The 27,246-nt window shown below is 35.1% G+C and overlaps 1 protein-coding gene across 3 annotated transcripts in view; it reads left to right on the top strand.

Annotated features, from left to right (window-relative positions):
• ZFPM2 (zinc finger protein, FOG family member 2) overlaps positions 1 to 27,246 on the top strand; it is a 443,324-nt gene that overhangs the window by 67,300 nt on the left and 348,778 nt on the right. Inside the window, exon 2 of one of the 3 annotated variants that reach the window (XM_026495581.4) lies at positions 26,165 to 26,323. The exons of 1 other annotated variant lie outside the window; for it this stretch is intronic. In XM_026495581.4, coding sequence (XP_026351366.1) covers positions 26,165 to 26,323 — 159 coding nt within the window. Of the gene's footprint in view, positions 1 to 1,475; positions 26,324 to 27,246 lie in introns of those variants that run through there. One more of the 3 variants, XM_044382651.3, reaches the window with a different exon arrangement.

Genomic DNA, 27,246 nt, shown 5'->3' on the forward strand with positions numbered 1-27,246 from the left:
AGGAAAGCACTATGCTTATGATTATACTTTTATTATAAAGGATATATCGTTATCAGCCAAATGAAGAACACATATAAGGCAAGGCCTGGCAGGGTCCTGGAAGTGGAACTTCCTCGTCTTCTCTCCATGGAATCAGAATGCATCACCCTCCTGGCACACGGATGTGTTCACTAACCAGGAAGCTTACTTGTGCCTCGTGTCCCATGTTTTTATTGAGGTTTCATTCCATAGGCATGATTGACTGAATCATTGAACCATGTAACTGAACTCATTCTCTAGCTCCCATCTTATCCCTGGAGGTCAAGGGCCCTCTATGAATCACAGAGACACTCCTATCACTTAGGAAATTCCATGGGCTTAGAATTCCCTCCTAGGAACCCAGGACACACACGAGACATTTTTTTTTTTTTCATGATACAGCACAATGTTAGTGTCTTCGTGGTAATGGAAGTGGAGAGATAGATGAGGAAGGAATTACACCAGAGAGGAATCTAACTCGAAGTTAATTTTTAAATCTTGGGGGACTGGAAATATTCGAGGAAGTGCATGATTGGGATGAGAGAAGGAGAGTAAATAATGAGCTGATTTCAGATGTTTGAAGTGGAAGATACTGATGGAACATCCTGGTGTAAATTCGGGTGTAAATTCTGGTAATACAGAAATGCACATCTGGAGTTTAGAAGAATTGTCAGGATTATATACTGAAAGTCAGGACTCCTTAGTGTGAATGTGTTTGTTGCAGCTCTGAAATTTAGCAACACTGCTGTGGAAAAAAGTGTAATGGAAAAAAGAAAGCCCATGTGTTATAGGAGGGAAAAATAGAAGCCACAAACAAAATAAAAATCGGTCCGTCGCACCCTAAATTTTCTAAATTTTTATAGATTAATTTGACAAGGTTTTTTTTTTATAGGCAGTCATCTCAGTTGTTTCATACAGTGGTATTCATTTCAAAGCTTTTATCCTGTGATTTATTCCTACCTATTTTTCCTGAATGTTTGACATTCATACCCGTTTACTTTTAGTTCTAAACACTCATTGGATTTTTGCCCCAAATTTATATACAAAGTACTCAATTAAATAACAAAATATTGGGGAAATAATCTTATGTGGATTTTGATCAATTTTTAAAGTACCTTGAAAAGGAAGGTATAAAGCCTAAGAATGTTAGTAGTTTTTTGGGGTATAGTTGTTGCACAATGTTACATGAGTGAATTTTGATATTTCTAACATTTTAAAATTTGACATATTTTGTGTCAGTCTGGCTTTAAAGGTAACCCAACCTTTATGCTTCAAAATTTAGCTTTTCTTGACAGGTTAACAAAATGGAATTGAAGTCAGTGCTTTTATTTATTCATTTTATACTTATTCTTTAATTATAAAATGGCTTACAACTAGTAATAGTAAATTAATCAAAGCAATTACAGTTTTCAGGTGGTTGATTTGCAAATAATTGCAATTTCTACATAATATAAAGACTGTTGGTATAGCCACATTATATTATTATATATATACATGTATATATTTAAAAAAAATCACATTCCTTTCTCTAGCTTCCTGTTAACAATATATTAACATTTCCCAAAAATTGTTAAGTGCCTTCTATGTACCCAGAACACTGTTCTGACTATCATGAAACATACAAAAATGAATAATACATAGTTTGATGGAGGGGCAAACATTTATAAAAACACTAGCATTTGTATTTAATCATTGTAATTTTGGTTGAAAACTGTTTTGCTATAATCTCACTAGCAGCACTTTTATCAGTTGCATGATTAATACATATTAAAAAAAGGATCAGTAGGGATAGTTTTGAAACATGCAAACATGTAAATTGCTTCACCCCATTGAACTTCAGTCCTCAATCTATACATAAGAGATTGGACCAACTTTTCTAGCCACCCCCTCCCTTTTGCAGTTCTTGTTACTGTATGTGGTGTCACATAGTAGGTTTCATTACCTTAAATCCAAGTTCTGTTTCAAGCCATAACACTGGGAATCGGTAATGGGAAGGGGGCTTGTTCATCTAGCATGTGTTGTAAAAGCATGGATGGAGAAATAGGAGGCCAGGTGTGTAGTACTAGTTCTGTGAAAAACTTCAGCATCCTTCAGTGCTCTTATCTGTAAAATGAAGGGATTTCATTATTATAAACCATCTGGTGCCTTCCAGTTTTAAAATCTATGATAAACAACCAAATTTACAATAACCAGGGGAAGACCCATCTAATACAAAGTTTGATTTATAAAATACTGTATTTTATACATAATTATAAATTTAAATATACCATAATTAATTTGTAATTATACATAGTTTATAAAAATATATATACTCTATAAAAACACTATTATAGCTTTCAAACTATATACATTTGGAAAAGAGGCTAGCATAGAAAGCAGCCTAATAAAAATAATTGAGGCATATGTAATACTGGAAAAGTTATTATTTCAAGTTTCAAATGTGAAATATGTCAATAAAGGTAAATGTTTAGTTTTGGGGGAATACTTAAAAGCAACATATGTTCTCTTAAAAGGAATTAAAGATGCTCGTGTAGTATTTCTGCAACTACAGGTCAACTCTTTTTGGAAGAAGGCCTCTTCTTTCCAGATAATGCAAAGATAAAACTTCAAGCTTCGCGTTTTTCATATTATAACAAATCAGTCACTTGCTCTTCTATCAAGGTAAGTTGGCAGTGACGTAGTCATTGTGTACAGTCTTGAGTGGAAGAAATTCATTTTGCGCGAGGAAAATCTTGGTGAGATTTTTCACTGTGTATGTTTATTTCCTTGAGATTTTAGATGTTGATTCACAAACTTAATTAAAAGTGCCAGTGTACTTGTTAAAGCTACAATAATTAAACGTATCTTCAGTTTATGTGAGAGTTCTTCCCATTCGTGACTCTAACTTGGAAAGTTACCAATTTGAAGATTGAAATTTTGGAAAATTAGACCTAAAATGCTTCTGACTGCTGGTTGCATACTGAAATGCTCCTATAGGGTGAGGAGTGTGAGAGCAAAGAACTGAGGCACGTCCAGCAGCGCCCCCACCACCTTTGTTCAGGGGAGAATGTTTCCTACAATGTTTGTGTTATTGACCTGCTAACTCTGTGGAAATGTATCACTGTTTCCTCACTGTTCCTTTGTGCTATTTATTCTTAAAGGTGTTTGCTACTCTCTGGAAATGTATCACTTTTTTCTCCTGTTGCTTATTTCGTTAGGGAATTTGCTACTCCTTAGCTCGGGTTCAAAGAAACTTACTCTTTTAATAGTACCTGGAAATTGAGAGTGTTTAAAAATGTTGTTAAAAGTTCCATATAGAACAGCATATACAATGTAATTCAGATGTTCATATTCTTGAGGGCTGAGCAGGTGCGATGTTTCAGACAATAGTTTTAAAGGAAAAGGCTGTCTCTTCTGGGATGCGTTCACTCCATTGTGCTTTTTTGTGAAAGCAGGTAAACCCCAAACTGAAGTGTGCACAGACGTCTTCAAGTGTGGGCTCTGGCCACAGAATTCCCATTAGCATTAGCCTGGCGCTGTTTCTTGTTTCACAGACAGTGAGGAACATGCCTTTTCCACCCTTGAGGCAATAAAATAAATTAAAGGGTGCGGCATTAAATGAGTTGAATTTTGAGTAGTATTTTTCATGCCTCCAACATTTTAAAATCGGTTTATCCTCATGAAGCAGCATTTGGAATCGTGAAACAAGGGACTCCTCTGTCTGTGCCAGTATGCAGGTCCTTTTGATTTTCTGTGTGTGTGTGTGTGTGTGTGTGTGTGTGTGTCCAGCCTTTTCTGGTCCTTTTCCCATTGTGGTCTCTAGGCAGTATCTGTGACTAGAACTTTGTAATTCAGTATAAATCACAAATAAATGAGTGCTATGGAAGGTAAGACATCTTTAGTTTGTTTCTACTGGGTCTGGTCCAGGCTATTACAGCCCCTACATATCTCCATGACACAGAAGCAAGAGTTTTTGCAAAGAATGTCCCCAGGGCCCAACCAAATCCTTCCCCTGCAGAAGCTGCCCTGCTCTGTCTATGTTCGTTATGTTTGTGCTTCCTCCAATTTTGTACTTTCTCTCAGTATTCCTTAAAGAGACTGGAGAGCATTGCTTTAATCTCAAACGGAAGTTTATTTTTATTTCATGGAACAAAGGTTTATCTTTAGTGTTTCCGTGTGTCCCCTCTAATTAGAAACCCTGTTCTCATATTTTCATAAATAAGAAAGGAATGGTTTAATTCTTAGTGCATTCGGACACTGATAACTTCAGAGATGGTAGGGCTCACATTTTATCAAATTCTCATTAACCACAAAAAATGAGGACGCTCACCACCACCTCTGGAACAAGATCCGAAGGCCCTAGCACGCTTACATGGAGTCCCCTGGCAGAGCCACTTCCTCTTTCTAGGTGTATGATGTTTCAGTTCAAGGTACCGAAATAAGTAAAATAAGCATGCTTTTCCCATATTGATCTGCTGTTTTCCCCCATTCGGTGGTTTTATTATTACCTTTCCAAAAGCATGCTATGATTATTGATAGAGGTCTTTCAAACATAATATCTTGACAAGTTTTGAACACTTACTCTGTATCAGGCATCATGCGAATAAGTCCATTACTCCATTCAAAGTTTAGACGGAAGAGTGTCTACCGACCACTCATCGCAGTTGTAGGCTGTAACCAATTAATTATTTTCCAAGTGACACCTCATGTTAGGAATTCTGAGACTAATGCTTCCAAGTGCCTATTATTCATTTTTTTTAAGTTCTGTACCTTCAAGTATTTAAGCTTATGACTTTTTATTACATGTCCTTTATTTGTGTACACCTTTATCTATTTTTTGATGTCCCAAAATACCATATTTGTATATTTTTACTCTAGTGTCTCTTCTCATGCTTACCTATATCTCTGAGAGACAACATGTATCAAATAAAGCTTGCCCGTGATAGGAAACAAAGAAAGAATGAAAGAAGTGCGTGTGTGTATGTATGTGTGTGTGTGTGTGTGAGAGACAGAGAGAGAGAGACAGAGAAAGAGAGACAGAGGGACAGAAAGGCAGAGAGAGGGAGGGAACATTCATGTAGCATTTTCCTTAAATGTGGGTGAATATGCAAACACGGACTGTGTGGATTATTTTCTGTTGTGCCTGCAGGGTTTTTCTAAGTGGCCTGTCAAAAAGAGCAGCACTTTGTGTTTGGTACCTTCCATTCTCTGGCCTGGTGGGAGTGAACACTCTGTGCCTATCCAGTTTGAGTCCTTGAAACGGGGAAGAGTTGGATCCTTATTTTTAACATATGTCTGCAGTGAGACCTCCACGTTGCATTTGCGGGGATGGGAATGAAGAACAGGCTAAGGGCTCTTTGAAGGCAGAAAGTATTCGGTGTGGAAAAGACCCTTCCTAGATAAAAGAAGTGAGGAACGCAGATGGGTTCAAACATCAGGGGAACACATCATCTGCTGATTTGGGGAGGGCATAAATATCTTCAGTTAGTATGTATCCATCATGCTTACCTTTTGGGTTGCGTTTCAAGGACAATAGGACGGTTCCTGATAACATTTATTTGCATTAGAACAGTCTTTAGGGGTGTAACAAAATACCGATACGCTGGTCAAGAAAATAAAGCAAATAAAAGCTAATTATTGTGTTTTCATGGTTATAGAAATATTGAATTGTTCGTATGATATAAAAAAAGCCCTTGTGCCTTGTGTTAAGTAATTTATGTTATTAATTATGCAGCTTTTAAATGTTTCCAGTAACGTTATAAGAAAGTAATTTTCAACTGAAAATTTGATTAAATATAAATGATAGTGTTAATTGCACAACACTCAAGAAATGACACAAAGGAAACCTCCCAAAATAGAGTTTTATCTTGATTTGAGCTCTGAACAAACACTCCACCCTAACGAATTACTCAGACCACCAATTCCATCATTGGCTCTCCTTTTATCATTTCATTAGTGTTAGTATTTTTCTCGCACTTTTGTCCCATCTCCTTAAATCGTATCTTATCTCTTTCAGCTCCTCCCTTTTACAAGCATAGCGATCATTAGGTGTTGATGTCATAGGAAAGATAGATATCACAATAAAAAAGTTACTGATATAAAAGAGAACCGCTTTAGTCTGATTTGATGTACCAGATTATATAATTATGTAATTTAAGAAGTAACATAACCTTATCTACAAATGCCTAATAAATATTCTGGAACCCACAAGGATGAAAAAGAAAAAAAATGTGTATTACCTTAAGGCAACGCAGTTTTGGTGTAATGCTGTTTGTTGACCACTGTCAAAAGTCTTTTTTTTTTATGTTTCTCAGTCTACGTGTTCATGATTGCTATTAGTTTTAATGCTACCATATAAGATTACGGTATATTGTACCTTCCTTTTATGATTATTCTTTTGAGTTAGAAATGATCTGTAGAGTGATAGTATTTAATGAAGCTCCTGAGGAGGTCTTGCTCTCGGAGGTACATGAAATGGCAACGCTCTGTCACCTGCAATTCTGTTCCATGCAAGTAAAGACTTTCTCTGTAACTGCTACTTTTTATTAACGTTTTCAGTAGTTTGCTGTGCCGTATTAGAGAACCCTACTTGTGATTTGTGATCTGTCAACACAACAAACTGGGAGCTTAGGTATTCTCTTTTTTTTTTTCTTTGAAGAGTTGGTTTCCTCTACCTTTTCCCACTCCCTGGGAAAGAGCAAATCAAATATGTGCGTGTATGGATTGTGGAAGTACTGAGGGTAGTGGCTGTGTTTATGTCGAAGTGCCTTTGAGCCATAATGAAAAGTTTAATCAGCCACATTACACCCTTATGGGTTACAAGTACAATTTGTTAACATATAAAGGAAACATTAGTTATAACTCCCAAGAAATATCTACTGGCCAAATCGTGTATTTCTTTCTTTATTTTTTTATTGATAATCATGCAGGGGGGAAGAAAAAGACAAACTCAGCAGAATATGGGACACAAAGTCTAATGAAAAGAGTTCATGAAATTTACTTAGAGCTTTCATTCACTCAAAGTAAATTAGGCTCAGTCCTGGCAAACTTAGTTATTTGGTTTTCTAATCTAAAGCTGATTAGAGCTAACTACATAAGGATCATATTGTTTAATTGTTTTCATTTAATATATATTGAACATTTCCCTGTCAACTCTCTTCTGAAAGAGGTTTTTTGTTTTTTATTTTTTTTAAGATTGCATAGCACTCAGTGATGTGGATGTACTATTTTTGAAATCAAATTGTGTTGGCATTTAGATTGTTTCTGAAACTTGTCTCTTAGAACAAATATTGTGATGAACTTTGTCATCTTCTCTAATTATTTCTGAAGATAAAGTGGAATTAATCATTCTGAGTTTGAACAGTTGTAGTCTTTGAAACACATTGCCAAATAGCCCTGATCGTTATTTTTAATGACTAAAGAGTACTCCATTTTGAATACATGGAGAATAATTAATAGTTAATATGTTAAATGTTTATTGTCAAGTGCTGTTAAAAGAACATCACGCTTGTTAACTCATTGCATCTTAAAAATGATGATATGAGGTGGGACTGCTGTCATTTCTATATTGCAGATGAGAAAAAGGAGGCACAGGAAAATAAGGAGACTTACTCAAGGTCAAAGAAGTAATATTTTGGAGGCAGGATTTGAACCTCAACTTTAGATTAATAGCTAACCTTACTAATAGTCAATACTAGACAAACAGGTTTACTGAACTTCCAAGTTAAGCCATTTGAAATACATTGCTTACCCCTCTTAAGATTTCTATGCTGTATGCACATTTCTTGTCTTAATTTTACAGCTTAACAAAACAAAACTAAACAAAATGGAACTTAGGTTAGGTAATTTGCTCAAGTCACATATTGAATAATTTGGTAAAGCAGGTTTTAAATTGAGGTTTCCTGGGTATGTGTCTCTACTGCCCAGCCCAGATTGAGACAAGCGTGGCCACTGCATTAGCCCTGGTGAAAGATAAAGGTGGCTGGAGCGAGGGATGCAGAAGTGGAGATGGGTGTGAAGCAGTCAGCTTCAGCGGTGGATCAAAGGGAGAGCTTCAAAGACTTGCTGATAGATTTGATGCATGAGTAAGGGAAAGAGGAATCAATTCTGATGCCTTTCATTGGTGCTTAAGAAACCTGTTTTTTAAAATGATTTAGTTCCTATTGTCCTCACTAGACATAACCTCCATGAAGGGAGGGACCCTGTCTCCTTTTTCAGTGTGCATACTAACTGCCTAAGCACAAGGAGGTGGCAAGCCACAGAGGAGATGTTCCAAAATATTGAATAATTTAATAATTATTATAAAGCTTTAGCATATTATCTAAATTATTTGCCGAAAATATTTTCCCATATATTTTGTTTGATATTTTGACATATAAAGCTTTAAATATATTTAGATACAGGCTTTATTTTTTACTTTTTATGTAGACTCAAGTCCACTTGCTTATTGCTTGTAATTTCTTTTGTGTCTAAAATATCATTCCGTGTTCAAAGGTTTGATTAATAACCAATTCTGCGTCTTATGGCTATTACTTTCTGATTACTTCTTGAAAAAGCAACCTGAAATTTATTTTTTAAATTATGTCAGATAAGGGCCTAAATTGATTTTTCTTTCTGAATTGCTAAGTAGTTAGTTCAACTTAATTAATTAATTAACTAATCCTTCCCTTGCTATTAAAAAAAAAATCTCTATTGAATTCTTACAAATGGTAATTATTGCTAAATGTTTATTTTACTCCCACAGTCATGGAAAGAGTTGATGTTTTTATTGTACTGATTTTATCTTATGTTTGGAATATATGCCCTTCTGATATATATTTTGGTTGGACTATGTTTGCAATTCTTAATTATTCTTCCAGATGATCTAGAGATGTATGGCAATATGGTAGCCATTAGCCACATATGGATAAACATAAATTATGTTAATTCATTTTAAGTGAAATTTAAAATTCTGTTTTTCAGTTACATTAGCCCTATTTCAAGTCTCAAAATAGCCACATGGGGTGAGTGGCTACCACACTGGACAGTGCAGAATTATAGAACATTTCCATTATCCTGGAAACTTCTATCAGACATTAGAGAGTCAGTTTTTTTTTTTTTTTTCAAATTTCTAAAAAATTTGCAAGGATTTTAAAATAGAGTACCATGCTATATTTAAACTACTTTGGGAATTATTGGCATCTCTACAATATTTGATTTCTACTTCTAGGAGTGTGTTAGCAGCCACTTTTGTAAAACAAGTTATTTCTTCTCTCATTAAATTTTGTGGGGGGTTTTTTTTTTTTTTCAATGCAATATATATTTTTGGATGAGGTTAATCCTAGGAGTTTTTAGTTATTGAAATTATTTAATATGCACTTAAAATTATTTCTTCAACCATTTTTCAATTTAGATAGCCTAATTAAAAAAAATACGGTAAGCTTTTTAAAGAGAAATCTTGCATTTTCCTTCTTTTATTTGTAATTTGAGATTTTAAAGAAGAATCTTTTTCTCTTTAGTTAAATTTTAGTGTTCCCTGCAAGTTATTTTTAAGTTTATTAGTATAATGATCTGCTCTATTAAAAAAATGTTCTATTATCTTTTTCTCTTCAAACTTTATTTACTTGTGTTTACCACTTTCTCTAATACATTTCCAAAGGCTTTTAATATTTAAGTAAGTATCAGTTTTTATTCAAGTTTCCCTCACTTCTAATAAAGAATCTCTGGGTCTGTCTACTCAGAGGCGTTTTGATGCTTTAAGTTGATTTTGTGTATTCGCACTATGACCTTCCATACACATTTCATCATTTGCCTTCAGGGTGTCTTATTTACTTCGCTGTGGAGTTCTTACTGGCCGTTTTGCTACCTTTCCTAGGTATGTTGAAGTCAGAACACTAGTAGAGGAGGAAGCTAGCATTTGAACACAAAATTACCAAAACCGTATCACTAATACTCTTTAAAAGTTATTTTTGAGAAAAATTCTAAGTTACTTTAACTTTATGTATCACTCCTAATTGCACTGTTTTATAATAAAATTGACTGTTTAGAAGCTATATGAATACCCAATATTTGGTCAGTGTTTATAAGTATTTTATGGGTTCTTATAAAAACTTATTCTTTGTTTATAGGAAACAGAATGGGAGCTAACATCTAATTTTGTTGGTGTAAGTTCTATTTTGTTAATTATATGGCTCAAATTCTCTAATATTTTTTGATTCCTTAATGCATGGTATTATGATAATGATTTGTTAATATTTTCCATTCAATGGTAATATTTATTTTTATCCCTGTCTCATAATTTTAGTTTACTAATTCCTTAAATCTTGTGTGAGGCCAATATTTTCAGCATTCCTATATTTTCCCTGATGTTGACTGCTAAATTTTTGCCAATGCTCTCATGTGGAAATATCTTTAACATTCTTAAATGTTTAATGAAAAACATTAATATGCTTTTGTTTTTTTATTCCAGTCTTAAACTTGTTCTGTTATCTGTCCAGTTAGGTATTGCATTCTGTTTTTGTGTTCCTAATGATAATATTCTTACTTTGTCCTTTTTGAAATATTGCTGCTTGGTTTTAATATCTTTAAACATATGGAAATAGAAGTTCTACTAAATATTATCTTGAAGAATTACCCAGTTTATTTGTAAAAATCTATTTTTGTCTAATTATCAAAACCTGAATAATTCAATCCCCTTTTAGAGAGGAATAAAAATTGGGGTGTTTTGACTTTTTTTCACCCCAGTTTCCTGTGCTCTGTTAATCTAATTTATGTTTGCTAATCTTGTGAAAATTTAATTCCTCTTTTAATATGTATTGTATAATGTTCTATGTTATTAGCATAGTTCAAACAAGCATTTAGACTCATTAGAATCAACTTCTTTCATTTGTAATTTGACATTTTAAAGAAGAATCCTTTTCTCTATAGTAAGTTCTAGGGTTCCTTGCAAATCATTTTTAAGCACAGTTTTGCCATTCTTAATGGTTAATAATGCATCTCCCTGAAATTGGGAGAACATCTTTTAATAAAGTCTACAGATACGACAGCTTATGATGTTGTTTCTGAGACCCAGCAGACCTGAAACTGTTTTGGTCAACCTCACATATAAATTTCAGGGTCAACTGAATATATCGTTTTTACAGCTTTTCCCTGTGAGTTAATACTAGCTTTCCCTTCGGCTTTTTGCCATTTATTTAATTCTTTTTAGGTCATCTACTTTGGTAGCTTTGAGATCAGAAAGATAGATTTGGAGATAAAAAAGACAATTCTTTCTTTAGTTTTGCTCTTTGAAGATATAACAAAGATGTACTTGATATTGATTTTGGGTATTAATCTCATATTATGAGGGCTTTCTTCAGGTCTTGAAATTCTTAATACATGGAAATTCTGAATATTATACATATTGTCACTTCATTGTTTCCTAAGTTTACTTAAATTTAGGATCATCTACTATTAGTGGGTTGCAGCTTTGTAACCAGTCTTCCTTTCTCACTTTTTTTTTTTTAAGATTTTATTTATTTATTTGACAGAGATAGAGAGAGCCAGCGAGAGAGGGAACACAAGCAGGGGGAGTGGGAGAGGAAGAAGCAGGCTCATAGCAGAGGAACCTGATGTGGGGCTCGATCCCACAACGCCGGGATCACGCCCTGAGCCGAAGGCAGACGCTTAACCGCTGCGCCACCCAGGCGCCCCTCACTTCTCTTTTTAACCTGTTTTTATCTTTCTCTGCATTCTCATGTGATTTCTCATTGTTTATCATCAGCATCACTAATTCAATTGTTCTGGACCGTCAGGTGTGCTATGTATTGCTTACCATTACACTTTTTATTTTGATTATTGAGATTTTATTGTTAACAGTCTTATTATGTATTTAATTTATTTGAAAGAATGTCTTTAAAATCTTAACTGAAAACATGAAGTGCATTTAAAAAATATTATTAAATTCTGGGAAGACAGGGAAGGCTTTCTTTTCTTAGTCATTAACGTATTGTTTGTCTTATGTCCCAAATTTCTCCCCCCTCTTGAACCCCTCACTCCTAGGGCCCTTAATTTATATTCTATGAGATGATGAAAGAACAGAGACATCTAGGCTGTAAAGCAGAAGATAGCACACTCTTGGATTTTTGTCCTCTTCCTCTGCCTTGTCCTGGTTGTTGGTTCTTTCTCCTTTTCAGAGGTAGAGACGGCAAAGCCAGGATGATATAGAGTAGAGTGTTGTGCATGGTTCCTGGCTAGAGGCAGGTAGATAACTTAGTTCATGATATTTTCTCCTTATCAGTAAGAATTCCTGGTGGATTTGTGATCTCACTGGTATTGCAAAGGGATCCAAATTGCAATCCATGTAGGAGGCTAGTCATTCTAAGGGACTTTTGCGGCTATTGATAAAATGCAGATTTGGCAATTGGTCCTAGGTTCTTCTTACAAATAATAGAAAATGAAAATAGTTCAGAGAAAAGATCTAAATGATTTAGGAAGCTGAACGATAAGTGGTTCCCCCCCCACAATCAGGAAATGTTCTTTCTTGTTCTTTGTGTATTGTTGTTGCTTCAGCCAATTTCATAGGGGTTTTAAAGGAGCAGCATTGTGTCCTTATTCATTCACACATATTCTTAGAAATGAACTTCTATAGTGTAGAAAATAGATTTTTACCTAACCTATTTTAGAAAGTTTTTTTTTATCCTAACAGATTGATTCCTTTTTCCTTCTTTGTTCTAAATTTATTTAAGCTTTAATGGTTGAGTTAATGATCTGTCACATTCTTTTTTATTTGTTTTAATGTCTCTTTCCTCAGTGATCCTATATACACAAGATGTTGCTCCATCTTTTATATTGTAACAAGAGAGGCTGCTTTAAAAATTTGTAACTCAACACAGTCTGAATCTGAATTATTCCTTTCTTATATTTGCCTTGCTGATTTGTATAGTTCTTAAGTGCCTTTACCAAATTAGGGAAACTTGGCTTGCTTTGAGTTGTGTTAAATACAGTCAGACTATCTCTAACTTCCTCCTTGAAGGAACTTCTCTCACAATTCTGCAACCTTGCCAAACATGCATGCACATACACTTTGCACTTTATTCCCCACGTCACATATTGCTTCTTTCAAAGAGTTTGTGAAATTTCCAGTAGCTGTGTATGAAATCCTGGCAGATTTCATGAGAATATTTTAGATCCTCAACTTATCAACAGCTCATAAAAAGATCACATCTACCTGTGCTCCTCCCCAGTCCCTCACTAACTTTTCATAGGAGGCCACTTATTGTAAACAACAACAACAACAACAAAAACAACTACAACAAACAAAGAAAGAGGTAACGATTTCCACGATCTAATTTAGAACTGCCTCATTTGTGTCGCAGCTTAATTTCCAAAGAGCACGGGAAGCATGATGGGATGGAATTCCCCACAACTTCTCCATCAGCCAAATCTCCATATGGTACTTGAATAATTCTCAAGTGCGATGGATAAAATATCTGGCCAAATTGATATTGTATGTCTCTTCAGACGTGGGTAGGAGGCTGCACAGAAAATGATGCTACAGAATTAATGAGTGGAGTTTTCTGTCAGTGCATACAACATAGCCCCCAGTATAGGATAAGGTGTTCTTCAGCAAAGTAGAACTAAATATAGAGGAACAAAATGACCTCATGGATTTACAGATGACAGATAATGGTCCACTCTTATCTTGCCCTGCATACTGTTGTAGGAATGTCATAACTCAGATCTGCTTCACTTTCCTCTTTCCACTGGTTTGGAACATATCAGTTGTGTCCCAACATGTGGTCTGTATTAGAATAGCTTGGGGAGCAGGATTAAAGTGCTGATTCCTGGGTCCTGTCCTCAAGCTGCTAAAGTTTGGGGAGTGAGGCTTTAAAGTCTTCATTTTAATCAAAACTTTAGAGTGAATCTAATTCACACTGATGTTTGTGTCCGTTACAATAGAGTCTAGAGGATAAGACTGGCGACATGGAGGAGGATGGTGGAACCAATGATAGGAACCAGGATTTTCCTCCAGGAATGCAGAGGGAATCAGAGTTTGTTTTCACACACCTTTTCCATACTCCTTGGTACTTGAGCCAAATGTTAGCCTGACTCGAAGATAGAACCCTGGAATGGGGAAGATGGCATGGTGTGGGGTGGTGCTGGGTGACAGGTACTTCCTCTCCTTTGGCTGTCAGAAAGCAGAGGATAATAACAGCTCCAGGGGGAATCCGACTGAGTGCTATAGGTAACAGTCAATGGCAGTGCCATCCATTCATTTAATTTATTACATTTGCTGGTAGAATTTCCTTGTTTATATTTTAACAAGCCAAGAGTAAAATATTTTAGGTATATAAAAACAAGGGGGTAAGGGGCCCATACAATTATTTTTCTAAACAATGTAGAACATAGTATCTGAACTGGGTGAAGATGATTAACATAGAAAATTCATCCACATATTTTGCATCACGCCATTTACACTATACTGGTTCTAAGTAGTAATTGCCCAATAGAAAAAAAATAACAACCAAGAACAACAACAAAAAGAAACCAAAAGCAAATTAAATAAAAAACAACACATCCATATTTAAGGCAAATCTTTATTTGAAAACAGGAAAACACTTATTTCTAGATGATTTAAGTTAGATGTATTTGTTTCTGAGAGTTAGAGACCATGGGTTTCAGAGTGCAAATTCCTCTGTACTTGTTGCCAGTGCAGCGAATATTAGGTAAGTCCTGATAAGTCTGATATCATAAAAATTTCTATTTGGAGGGAAGAGATGTGCATTTCTTTGGTTGAAGTGAGAGGGTGTTCAGGGGTGAGTAGCTGCTGGTGAGGACCTTTCTAGGTCTTCATTAAGTATAGCTGTATAATCAATACTGAAACAAGAACTTTATAACTTACCACCTTCAAAAGTTAGGGAATGCATTTTTACTCTTGCAATTTAAAGGAAAAAAATGAAATTCCACTTAGATGGAAAAGAAGCTACCATGCGCGTTTTTCTTCCCACATAGGATGCTGTCCAGACGCTTTTGCCGGAAGCGCGGGGATGTGTTTGCCGGAAGCGCGGGGATGTGTTTGCCGGAAGCGCGGGAATGGGTCTCCCGCCGGCTGGCGCAGGTTTACGACGCAGGTCCGGGAGTGCTGTGAGGCACCAGAGGAGAGCTCATTTATGTGTGCTCTCCACCTTTTGGCTCACCCTATAACTTCTGCCTGTAAAGGTGCTTGCTTTTATTCTATAGTAGGCTTTGTTGCCAAAGGCAGAGGATATTTTGTTTTTAAGAGAGCCCTTAGACGCTTCCTCCAGGTTGCGACGCTGGAGCAGTGTGGATAAGCTGGCTTTGTTATCACCGGCACCCTCCCTGCTCTCCTAATGCTCCAGAGAGTAAGTGTTCTTCTTAAAAATATAGCTGTATCGAGTGCCTGTGTGTCTTTAGACACTCTTTTAATGTGCTAGTATAAAGTAAAAGTCTTTTTGAAGATATATTTTATGGGGAAGCGCTTTCTGGGGCCTCTTGAGATGTTCACAAGTACTGAATCAAGGTAGCTTTATGGGGGTTTAATGACAGCATAGGACACTTGTTATAAAAGGCCCTTTGGATATGTATCCCAGGGCATGTCACAATTAGAGTGAAGTGAACTTGATTTTGTTTGTACCTCTGCTCACAGAGCCCCCTTCTTAGAGCTGGGCTTTTGCAACCACAGATGTGTTTTTCTTCATCCCCCAAAGATGAAAGAGATCTGCCAGAATGGAAATTTGGAAAATTACATATACACCTGTGAAATTAGGCAAATTCTTATAAAGTTGGTATTCCAACCGATACACAGGAGCCACAACAATGCTTTGTTTTGTGTGAGAATTTTTTTTTTTCTGTCTGTTGCAAATAACCTGTGTGCAGGACCGTACAGGCTTAGAAAGAATATTCATCATTCTTTACTGTGTCAAACCCAAATGGAGGGCCAAATTGGCAGCTTTCCAGGAGCAGGAGGCCACACCTATTTGTGAAAAATGGAACAGATTTCTGTAGCTGCCCTCACCTTGACTCTTTGGTTCAAGGTGGTGGTGCTAGGACATGCAGGATTGTGAGCCGCCGACGTACGTCAGCCGTGAGGGTTGGCCGTGAGGGTTGGCCGCGGTGCTGCTCCACGAAATCGTACAGATCACACTTGGGTTACTACCATCCTGATTATAATAAGGGGTTGGAGCAAGGGATGATGAGCAAGGGACTGTGCGTGACCTGGCTGGGACTGCTCGCTTCACACTGATTGCCACTGATTGATTGGCCAGCTCTGCCCGGGCAGAGTGCCCTTCCTCTTATCTCTCGAAATGCTAGATCCTCAGAAGAAGAGGTTGAGGAAAACACTGTGCTATTTGAGGCTCTTGGTCTTGAAGACGCTCAACCTGCAAGACCTTAATTTTTAAAAATTGGTATGCTGTCCATTTACATAAAGACTTTCTTTCTATACCATAGCCAGACACGTAGGAGGGGTTTTGTTAGTAAAACAACTCCCTGGTCGGCAGTTTGCATTACCCAGGACTCTTGGAAGCATATGAAGCAACATTTGGGATCAGCCTGAAAGTGGCTGCAGTTTATCCCATGCCATCCCAGTCTCTCAAACGATGTGATTTGAGCATTTTCTGGACTCTCTAGCATTATTTGGGAGAACAATTCACCAGAACTAAATAAGTAAACCTAACCTGCCACTAACCAGGAGTGACTACATTGAGTTACCCAGGTGAAAAGTAGTTTGATTACAGACCACCCGCTTCAGTATACAAGGTGTCCGTCCACAGTTGAGGCAAGAATCTTGTATTAAATGCAAGATGTCATACTGTTTCTATTAAATGACAATAATCAATATAATTGCTGCTGTTGCAAAGTAACTTCTGTATAGCATTTCTGTTCCGGCCTAGTTGAGCTCAACGTGGACGTGCATCAGAATCACCTGCAGGCTTTGTCAGACACGAATAGATTAGCTCCACCCTCAGAGTTTCCAAAGTCAGATCTGAGGTAGAGTCTGATAATTAATTTGGAGTTTCTAACAAGGTCTCAGATGATACTCATGCTGCTGGTGTAGCGATGACACTTGGAGAACCACTGCTTGCTGACAGACGAATTGTAATCAGCCAGTGAAGTCAGGCATTATTTCAAGAGCAGTTATTTTATATTTTTTTTCCAGAAGGTTCAATCAACAATTAATTGTACAAATAAAGAATCATTTTAATAAAGGAGGGTAAGAAGGGTGTTACTGAAATGAAGGATTGAAAAAAGGGAAATTGATCTATTTGGTGAGATGGAAGTTAGATTCCAATTTTATTAGTTAAGAAGAAAAAAAAGTTTATATATACAATGACCCAAACATGATGCAAATATTTTTGTTGACTTTCTCTTCTAATTAAATTTTTCCTGCAAAGCTTTGCAATGAATTTTTTTGCAAGGAATATTTTTCCTTCATTTCCTGCATGTAGCTATATCTACTGGATATTTTCATATGAGACAAATATGTTGCATGTGAGACAAAGAAGTGCATACTGAACGTTTTTAAGGACCATGCTTGATTCATCTTTGCCTTACAAGATTGCGTAAGAAAGTTAATCATCAGAATGCTTTGTTTAGTATCCACCGTCTAGTGCTTTTGAAGCTGACTTTTAAAAATTCAACATACACATTATCTTTGATTCGCTTTAGGAAGAGAGATATATATCCGTTCTAGAGTCAAGAGACTACAAGTGCTTTTTCCCTATTCTTTTATATCTCTACTTAAATAAGATGATTTTTAAAAATCACATCTCTTTTGCTTGTACTAATTTAACTTTGTTATGTAACTAATTAGGATGCTATCGACTAGTTTTGTAGAATTTACTTTGTTAGCTAAGACTACTGACTGTAGTTCGATGGTGCTTTGACATTTCTCAAGAAAGTGTATATTGCCGTAGTCCCAATAGTTTATTTTTGCTTTTGTTTCCCTTGCCGCAGCAGACATATCTAGGAAAATGTTACCGTGGCCAGTGTCAGAGAAATTACTGCCTGGGTTCTCTTCTAGGATTTTTATGGTTTTAGGTCTGATATTTAGGTCTTTAATTCATTTTGAGTTTATTTTTGTGTCTGCTATTAGAAAGCAGTCCAGTTTTATTCTCTTGCATGTAGCTGTCCAGTTTTCCCAGCACTATTTATTGAAGAGACTTGTCTTTTCCTCACTGTATCTTCTTGCCTTCTTTGTCGTAGATTAATCGACCATGAAAGTATGGGTTTCTTTAGGGGCTGTCTATTCTGTCCTATGTGATCTATGTGTCTGTTCTTGTACCAGTACCATACTGTTTTGGTTACTACAGCTTTGTAGTTAGTATTTCATGAAATCCGGAATTGGGATACAGGTTTTCAGTTGTGGAATGGATAAGCCACAAGAATACAAGGTATAGAATAGGGACTATAGTCAATGGCATTGTAATAGTGTTGTATGGTGACAGATGTAGGTACACTTGTGGTGACTATAGTATAACATATAGAGAAGTTGAATCACTATGTTGTACACCTAAAACTCCTATAATATTGTGTGTCAAATAAAAAATAACAGAAATATAGAAAATGGATATTTTTTTCTTGTATAAGTCTATAAGGTTGTAGGTCTCGATTAATTTACTTAATAATCATATCATTTATAAGAGGCTCTGTGGATAGGTTCAGATCCTTTCCTTTCTTACTCATAGGGCTTTTAAAGATCCAGTGTGCTATATACATATCTTGGGTAACATGTGATGTTTTTGTTGTGAGAGCAGTATTCACTTGGGGGAAAAATTCCTGGGACCTAACACAGTGCCTGCCATGTTCCTCACCCTCAAGAAATACTGGTTAAATGAATAAAGAAAGAATGAATAAATGAATACACGGAAGTCTCATAAAGAGAACAAAATAATATATAAGCCTTTCATCTTTTGTGCTTATTACCAATTAGGGGCTTTTTATTATTGAAATACATCACAATCATATAAAAATATATTGTTTTAGTGATGAATATACTCTCATATTTCTTTATGATAGAGTTACCATCTTCAGTAAACTGAGAATGGCTTTATGGGGCTCTGGAGGGAGACCTGATTACAAAATATTTGAATTTCAATGCCATCTCTGTCACTAACTTCCTGGGTCAATGCACAAGGCATTTACTAATGAACTGAATTTTTTCAATGCCTGAGTTACTTCCTGAGAGTGGTCATTAGAGATTCCAGTTCAAATTTGTCATATTTCCTCATCTGACTTTATTTTTCCTGTGGTAGCAGTGGTATCAGTGGTTAGTCTACTATGTAAGATTAGTTGCTGCTCGCCAGCAGCAAAATTGCTATTTTCTTGTTAACTTTATATTCAGTTAATGTGAAGTCTTCCAAAACAAAGCATTTCAGGGCAGGGGGAATTAAAGAATTTAAATTGTTTTCAGATTTATACATAAGAAGTATTAATACTGCCATCTATAAAAATGGCTAAAGACCTTGCAGCAAAGAACATTACTCTATTTTTATAAAATCAAAGAATTCGTTTTTTTCCCCCTAAAGAAACAATTTGAATATAACTTGACCCCCTTCCCTTCTTTTTACAATGGAATATGGTCAGATTTGAACCCTCCATTAAAAATTCTCTAATATCTTTTTTTGCATTAACATTTCAAAACTCAATTTAAATATTCACAGATCTCATTTTTAATAAACTTAACAAAATTCAGGTAATTTCCTTCAACTTTTTAGATTGAAGGACAGCAGTTGGTGTAGATATGAAAAAGATGTACAGCTATGAGCAAAGCCCAAAATCAATTATATATAAGAAATAACATAACACATGGAAAGAAATTAATCAAAAAGAAGTATTTCTACTATATGATTCTCTGGTCTGCTACCTGCAGGCAACAAACGCAAATGAAAAAAATCAACATTCTTCTGGGAGATAAGAGAAAAATTAATAAAAATGTTTCCTTCCTACTAGATCCCCTGATGCAACTATTGTTAAAAGTGAGTGACTGCAGGAAGAACTTGCTCGTTTAAATACTATTTTTTTTTTTGACTACAGAAATAAGGCTTTATTCTTGCTGTTAAAGCTCAATTACATGAGTTAGTACGGATTTGCACTGTCCAAAGAGATCCCTCTTCCCTGCCCCTTCTCATTAAATGGCGCTGTGGGATATGCATGAGACAAATGTAATAGGAACTGAGTGAGAAGCATTTTGAGGTGTGCCTACAGGGTAATGATGATTCATAAGGAAGTCTGAGTCTAGCAGTTGAAAACTCTAAGGGAGGAACTACTGAAAGCCACAGAATCTGCCCCAGATCAAATAGGTAAAAAGATGTTAGTACTCTGAAGATAGAAATGTTCCTACTCCCTAATGAGATGGGAAGGTGCACATTTTTGTGGATTTCTGCTTTTTGATTTAGAGTTGAGTTGTTATTTCCCATTTCTGATTGAACAGGCAGGCCATATATGTACAGAATGTATGAAACCTAAAATCTTTCTTAAAATCATCTTATTAGATGTAAAATCTTTCTTGTATTTTGTGTTTTATGAAAATCATTCCGAATTTAACAAAGAACTCTGAGGCTAGAATACAAGGGCATTCATTAAGCAATAAGGCGTCCAATTTAAACATCAATCCACTGCCTCATTTCCATCACATATAGAAAGTGTAACATAATTTTAGAATGGAAATTCTATTGTAACTCCTTTTACCTATCAATTAAAATAGAGCATGCCTGTATACAATTTTGACACATTTGTGTATTGAATATTAAGTGTGAGCTAGGATTTGTCTGTCCCTAGTGTATATTTTCATATTTGCCTTTTGAAAGGTAGCATCACATGATAAATGTGGCTCAATTATTATGTATTAATTAAAGCCTGGTATATATTATTGCTTTAATTGTCTGGTTTAGAGATCCCTATGTTTTATATATATTAGAAGGTTTTGCATACCTTCTTATTTCTTTGTCTGAGTAGATCTTTTGCAAATGACTTTAAAGGAACATGAAATAGGAGTTGGCAACTTGGGGACAACATCATTTTCATTTTCATTAATTTATTAATATTTTGAGAAATTTATTCCATTATTCCATTGGTATGCATTCTTTGTTCTGTGCATGAGTAAAATGATATAAAGTTTGTGATGGAAGTTTTAATATTAATAACACTATCAGATATAAAAATGATCTGAAATGTCATACATTAAGAAGCCCGAAATAAAAAGGTTTGGAAATATTTGTATGTTTTCAGAAGAAACTCACCTAGTAGAATTTCTGAGCACGCTATGATGGATTATTGTAATTATTGGGAATGATAATATTTTAATGTGACTTTCTTCCCACCTGTCAGTTGCAATCAAGGCTGCCCAGTATTCTGAAACAGTCTCATTTTGCTAGGTGGCTAGTCTTGTGCAGCCTCTAGACTGCTTAGAATATTAATGCATGGGGAGGAGGTTGAATGCTTTCTATAGTTCCATTATGACAATGTGTTTTTCTTGTTTTAATCAGAAGGCACACAAAACCAAACTGAAATAATTTCTAATAAATTAATGCCAGTGAGAGAAAGGACCTCTTTTGGGGGATAGTGCATCGAAACCATAGAATTTGGCATTTCTTTCTCCTCTCATACTTGGCAATGTATATTAATTTCTGCATAATTTAATTTCTTTCTTGGGTGCTTTTTTCTGAAGTGCTTTGAATTTATATGAATGAAGACAATCTGACATTAAGGTGAAGGTTGGTCTAATTTATAGTAGGCTGCCATAGTAGGAAGTTATTGATTGAGACAATATATGTTGGAAAACACATATATTTGATTTAATATTTACTATGTTGGTCCTTAATATTTCTTGAAAGTCCTCATAGTATTGCTTATTTTAATCTTCTTTCCTCTGAATTCTCATTGTTAGATAGATAGATAGATAGATAGATAGATTTTTTTAATTATTATTATTCCTTTAAGTGTTCTTTGTCGCCTTCTAGCTCTTACTCCAGAGGGTATGGGTAGGCTTCAGGGATTTCTTTAACCACCTGAAACTGTAGCAATATTTTTCTCATTAATTTATTTATCTAGGGAGTAAGTACTTCTCAAACTGTTTCTTAACCATCCCATTCTTTATCTTCATTTTATTCAATAATTATGCTACCAGTATATAAGCTGGGACTACTTAATTTTGAACATCCCATTTGCCCTTACCAAGTGCATATCATAGAAACAACCACCAAGTGAAAAATTTTCCCACACTTAGGTGCAGCTTTTGTAATACAGCTCTTGGTACTAGCTGAATGAAAGGCTGTACCATGCACTGGATGGCAATCTGTATTGTCAGGTGTTGTGAATCTTCTTAGCTTCAGCTTTATCTTTAGAGGGCAAAGGTAGCTGTGGTCCATTCAAATGGTTCCCAAGTACCCAGTTATTTCCCTCCCTGAAAATGGAGGTATTACTTTGTGCCCACCTGCATCTCCCAGTAATCTCTGTCCTTCATCGAGTATAAAATGTGGAAGGATGCCTACTCTTCTGAGAGACGATTAACAGCATCATGGGCCTGACATACAGCACCATTGTATTCATAGCTTTAGGATGTACAGCTAATTATTAGCATTTTAAAGTGAGGTAAATATTTATATTTATACACATTAAGACTATTAATTCTGGCAACTGTGTTTAAATATCTATAAATCAGAGGCAGTTGAGGAGCTGGAATTCAGATTTCCTTACACTTGCCTGCCAAGTGGCCTCAATCAGAAGTAATTTTCTCCATGAGGGCACATGGAGCTCAGTCGTGAGCCTTTTCTGAGTAGATATTATTATTTGTGTCAAATTATGTGTGGTGATTTTTCTGAAGTGGACTTCTGTGCCCACTAATCCATACACACGAGGTTCCTTCATTCCCTCCTTCATTGCTGCTATTAATTATACTTGTGCTTCAAGTGTCTCTTACCCTTTTAAAATGTTAGTTTATGGCCACCGATTATCTGTAAGGTTTTCCTGTTAAAGAAACATGCAATATAGAGAGTAGGGTGCGATCTGATCTTAAACCATAAATACTATGCATTTTAAGAGAAACCCTTTTTTGCCAGAGCCTGATATGATAGCATGGTGAAAGGAATGGTTCGTAATTTCACATTTAAAGTACAGCAAATTATATAAATCTGACACTTGCTTTGGGAGAAATACAAGTTGGCCATTAAATCACCTTTCTGTGGCCTGTTCTAAATATTGGCAATGAGATCTCGTGTATTTTGAACAACGAGCTCAAGAATTTTTCACCTTTCATTTGGGCTTTTGCAGTTTGGTTTTGAAAATAAGTGCTTTTTTTCAATTTTATGCTTGAAATTGCATATCGATAGCCAGTGTATAAAATAAAAGAGCCCCTGGAATATAGAATACTATATTATCAATTAAGATCTTACCATAATCTTTGATAAATAAAATATAAATATACATATATAACCGTAACAGGGATGGCTTGGTTAGAGGTTTATTAAGCACAGTTGTTTTGTTTCCTATCAAATTTTCACATGAGCTTTTCCATTTAATTTTTACTAAAACTGTTAAGTTTGAATTTGACATACTATAAAAGCCAATTCGTTGTCATTGACTATTTTAAATAATTGTTCAGTTACATATTATCTTGAATAAAAATCCTAAGAATGTTAGCATGTATGCTCAGAATTTAATTTTTTTTAAAAAAAAAGCATTTTTATCACTATTGATTTTATTCCTACAATATACATGAATTATCTTTTTAATATATAGGCTTTTGTAATTGAAGAGCATCCAGAGATGAGGGGGGAAAAAAAGAAATTCACTAAAATAGATGTGAATTATTTAAACTATTTATTTTACAACTAGAGAGTTATTCTTTGTTAGCAAAACTTAGAGCAAATATTCCAGAAAAAATATATATTGTCATTTCTGCTATAACTGCTATTAAGGCAGTTTCTTTGCAGACTGATATTTAGTATGGATATAAATTATGTAAATAATTAAATATTAGTAACCAACTATTTTAGTTTTGGTAAAATCTGCAAGAAGATCTTCCTGATTTTTCTGGGGAGGGGATCTAATAACTTTGTAACATATATTCTCAGTAATCTTAGAAGAGCAACAAGAGGTTTCTCAATTTTTAAAGACATAAATTTTAAGCATTTATAAATAAATAGGCTAATATGTACTAAACATTTCAGAAGATTTTTGTGTTTTATTGATTTATTTGTGAAGGATTGTGTCTGTAACTACCGAAGTATATTTTGCATAGTAGTATGGTATATTAATAAAAGATATTTTAAAATCTTGGGTTTTTGCATCAATTTTTTTCACTTATTAGAGTCTAATCTTATTCTGGTTAGCTAACTTCCTGAACTTTATCTTCCACGTCTACAAAATAAAAATAGTATTAATTCTCATACCTGATTCATTGAGTTATTTTAAAGATAACATAAAAAAGTGCTTTGAGATTTTACTTGAAATCAAATGAGACAGCTTCACATGTCTTATTTTGACCAAAATTGTTATTCCAATTAAGTTGTTTGAAAAAAAATGGAAAATAATCTATTCTATTCTTCATTAGACTCAGAATTAATAATTAGAATTATCAGATAAATGTTCTAATGATTATAATATTTTACAATATTACTATTTGTGTATTCTCTGCATACTTGCTACTTGACATAATTGTTTTAAGAGTTAAAAAAATTATGCTTTTAAACTTGAAATAATGAATAAGAGATAAAAATTAATATGAGACCCATGACTTTTGAATGTAGTTTGTGCAAAAATCTGTGATGGGTCTTTTTTTTCCCTCTCCACCTTGAGTATAAGAAAGTACATTACCAGAGCGTTCGGAATTAAAGCATTCTTTTTTCCTTAACATTTGTTATTTTGGGAAAAAAGAGAAAAAATAAATTGTAAAAAGGACAAAGAAACTCTGTAAGAAATTTTTGGTTGGATGTCCCTTAATTTAAATCCATGCAACTAATTTTGTCCATGAGGGTTTCAATATGAATTCTGCCCTTTTGAAAACTTGCTTTTGGGAAAACCACAGATACACTCCTGTGCTGTATGTACCTATTCCTGTTTGCCCCCACATATATAAATTTTTAACATGTGCACTACTTTTAAATTATAAGATTTCTTCTTTGGCCCTGAAAATTTCCCAGCGCATTTCTGAGAAGTAAGAGAGAGACCGCCAAAGCCTTTTCAGTAGTTAGCCTGTCTGATGAGACTGTGGGTGTGAGTGACAATTAGTACAAATTACCATAATTGTGTTCTTTGGATAAAATGCCACATTGCTTCTTTTAGGAACAAATGCAGACTTCTGCTTAGTAAAATGAGTCGGACACTTTGCTTCTGTGGGGCGGTCAGAGATTCACAACCAGCCATGTGGTATCCCCACGTAAAGTCCACTTTAGACCCATTTGAACAACGACAGCCCTCCCTTTCCTTTCAGTAAAATAGGTCCATTAATGTAGTGCACCTCACTCTCATTCACTCTAAGGGAGTTGTATTTTTATTACTGAAAAAGTATCACATAAATACAAATTACATTTTTTCATTAGAAAACTACTTTTCATTTCAGAAAAAATTCAATTAATTATGAATAGGGTTATGCTTTCATCAGGGAGAAAAATATGTAATTTTTCTTCAAGCCTCAAACACATATAATGAAATCTTTTCTTGGAATCCACTCTTAAGATGGATTTTTAAAAGTATAGACTTTATTAAAATCTCAGTTCAATTAAAATGCATTCAATTACTTTAAATCTTTATTAAAATCTCAGGTAAAATTGTACAACGATGTAAAAGAGACTTGTACTCTTTACCAGGCAGTTAATTCTAACAAATGAACATAAAGTGCACAGTTTTGCTCTTCGGGAGAGAATTAAAAAAAAGAAGAAGAAGAAGAAGCAGAAGAAGAAGCAGCAGCTTTGGGTTTGGAATTGGGGGTGGGGAAGGGTTGAAGATGGAGGTGGCTTTCTACGTTGTAACTCCAGGCACTGGTTTCCTTCCACTTCTCATTATAGGTCATTGTTTCTTGTGAATATGAAGGTGGCATTATCCTGTGTGAGTCCCCTTGCTGATACTTCTTGGCCTATTTATAGAATACATTTTTTTTCTCACCACTTTAATCAAAAGACTCTATTAAAGGATTTTATTTCACTGTCTTCTTTGGATGTTTTTGGTACAGTGTCCCTGATTCTTTTTCAAGGGCCGCTAGAAGATGCCATTGAAGAGGAAGAAGAAGAGTGTCCATCAGAGGAAACAGACATCATCTCAAAAGGGGACTTTCCATTGGAGGAAAGCTTTTCTACAGAATTTGGGCCTGAAAATCTGAGCTGTGAAGAAGTGGAATACTTTTGTAACAAAGGTAATCATTAATGGCTAGATGCAATCTGTGAGTCCGTTTACTCAGATGATTTTTAAAGTTTAAAAAATGCACTGATAGAGTGCAATAAAAATGCTCGAAGTGCTGAAAATGTAATTCAAGTGTCTGAAAATACCTGCCGAATTTTTTAAACATAAAATGCTGTTTTGAGGGCTAAACGAAGTAATCCCACTTTAGTAAGTCATTTTGTATATTTAAAAAATATTTTCATGTTTATTGGCCAATTCATTCTAATATATTTTATGTGTATCATGTATTCATTTATTCTTTTGCAATTATTTCATGAATGCCAGTTGTTTGCAAGGCACTGAGTATAAGCACTGAATAGGGCAGTTGGTTCCAGCCCCAAGGTTCTGGCTCACTCCTTTTAAAAACTGAATGCTTAAGGGGCACCTGCCTGGCTCAGTCAGTAGAACATGTGACTCTTGATCTCTGGGTTGTGAGTTTGAGCCCCATAGTGGGCTTAGAGTTTACTTAATAAAAAAAAAATAAATAAAAATAAATAAACTGAATGCTTTAGGTAGTTTGACATTGACTTTTAAAACTGAGGCTGGTACTTTTTAATACTGTGTCAAATAAGAAAATACACACTATTTTCCCGTCCTAGATTGTCTTTTAACACATTAACATTATGCTGGAAGAAACACCTGAGACAGTGTATGTCAGTTTATTTCCACCCTTGACTTTGAGCCAGGTGGCCTTGCCAGTAACCATGTCTTCATTGAGCAGGTATACTCATTTGCTTGCTTTTCTCAAAAGTGTGTCCAAGGTTTCTCATGATTTAAATTTTTTTTTCTTATTTAACTGTTCTGTCTTTGCAAGTAAGATGGGTCCTCTGTCGCCTCCTAAGTATTTAGGTCACTTAGTTGGTTTAGAACAGCTGCTTTTGCTGAGTTTACCATGAC

This window comes from Ursus arctos, unplaced genomic scaffold (assembly GCF_023065955.2).
Source record: "Ursus arctos isolate Adak ecotype North America unplaced genomic scaffold, UrsArc2.0 scaffold_6, whole genome shotgun sequence".
In the NCBI taxonomy this organism is placed as follows: Eukaryota; Metazoa; Chordata; class Mammalia; order Carnivora; family Ursidae; genus Ursus; species Ursus arctos.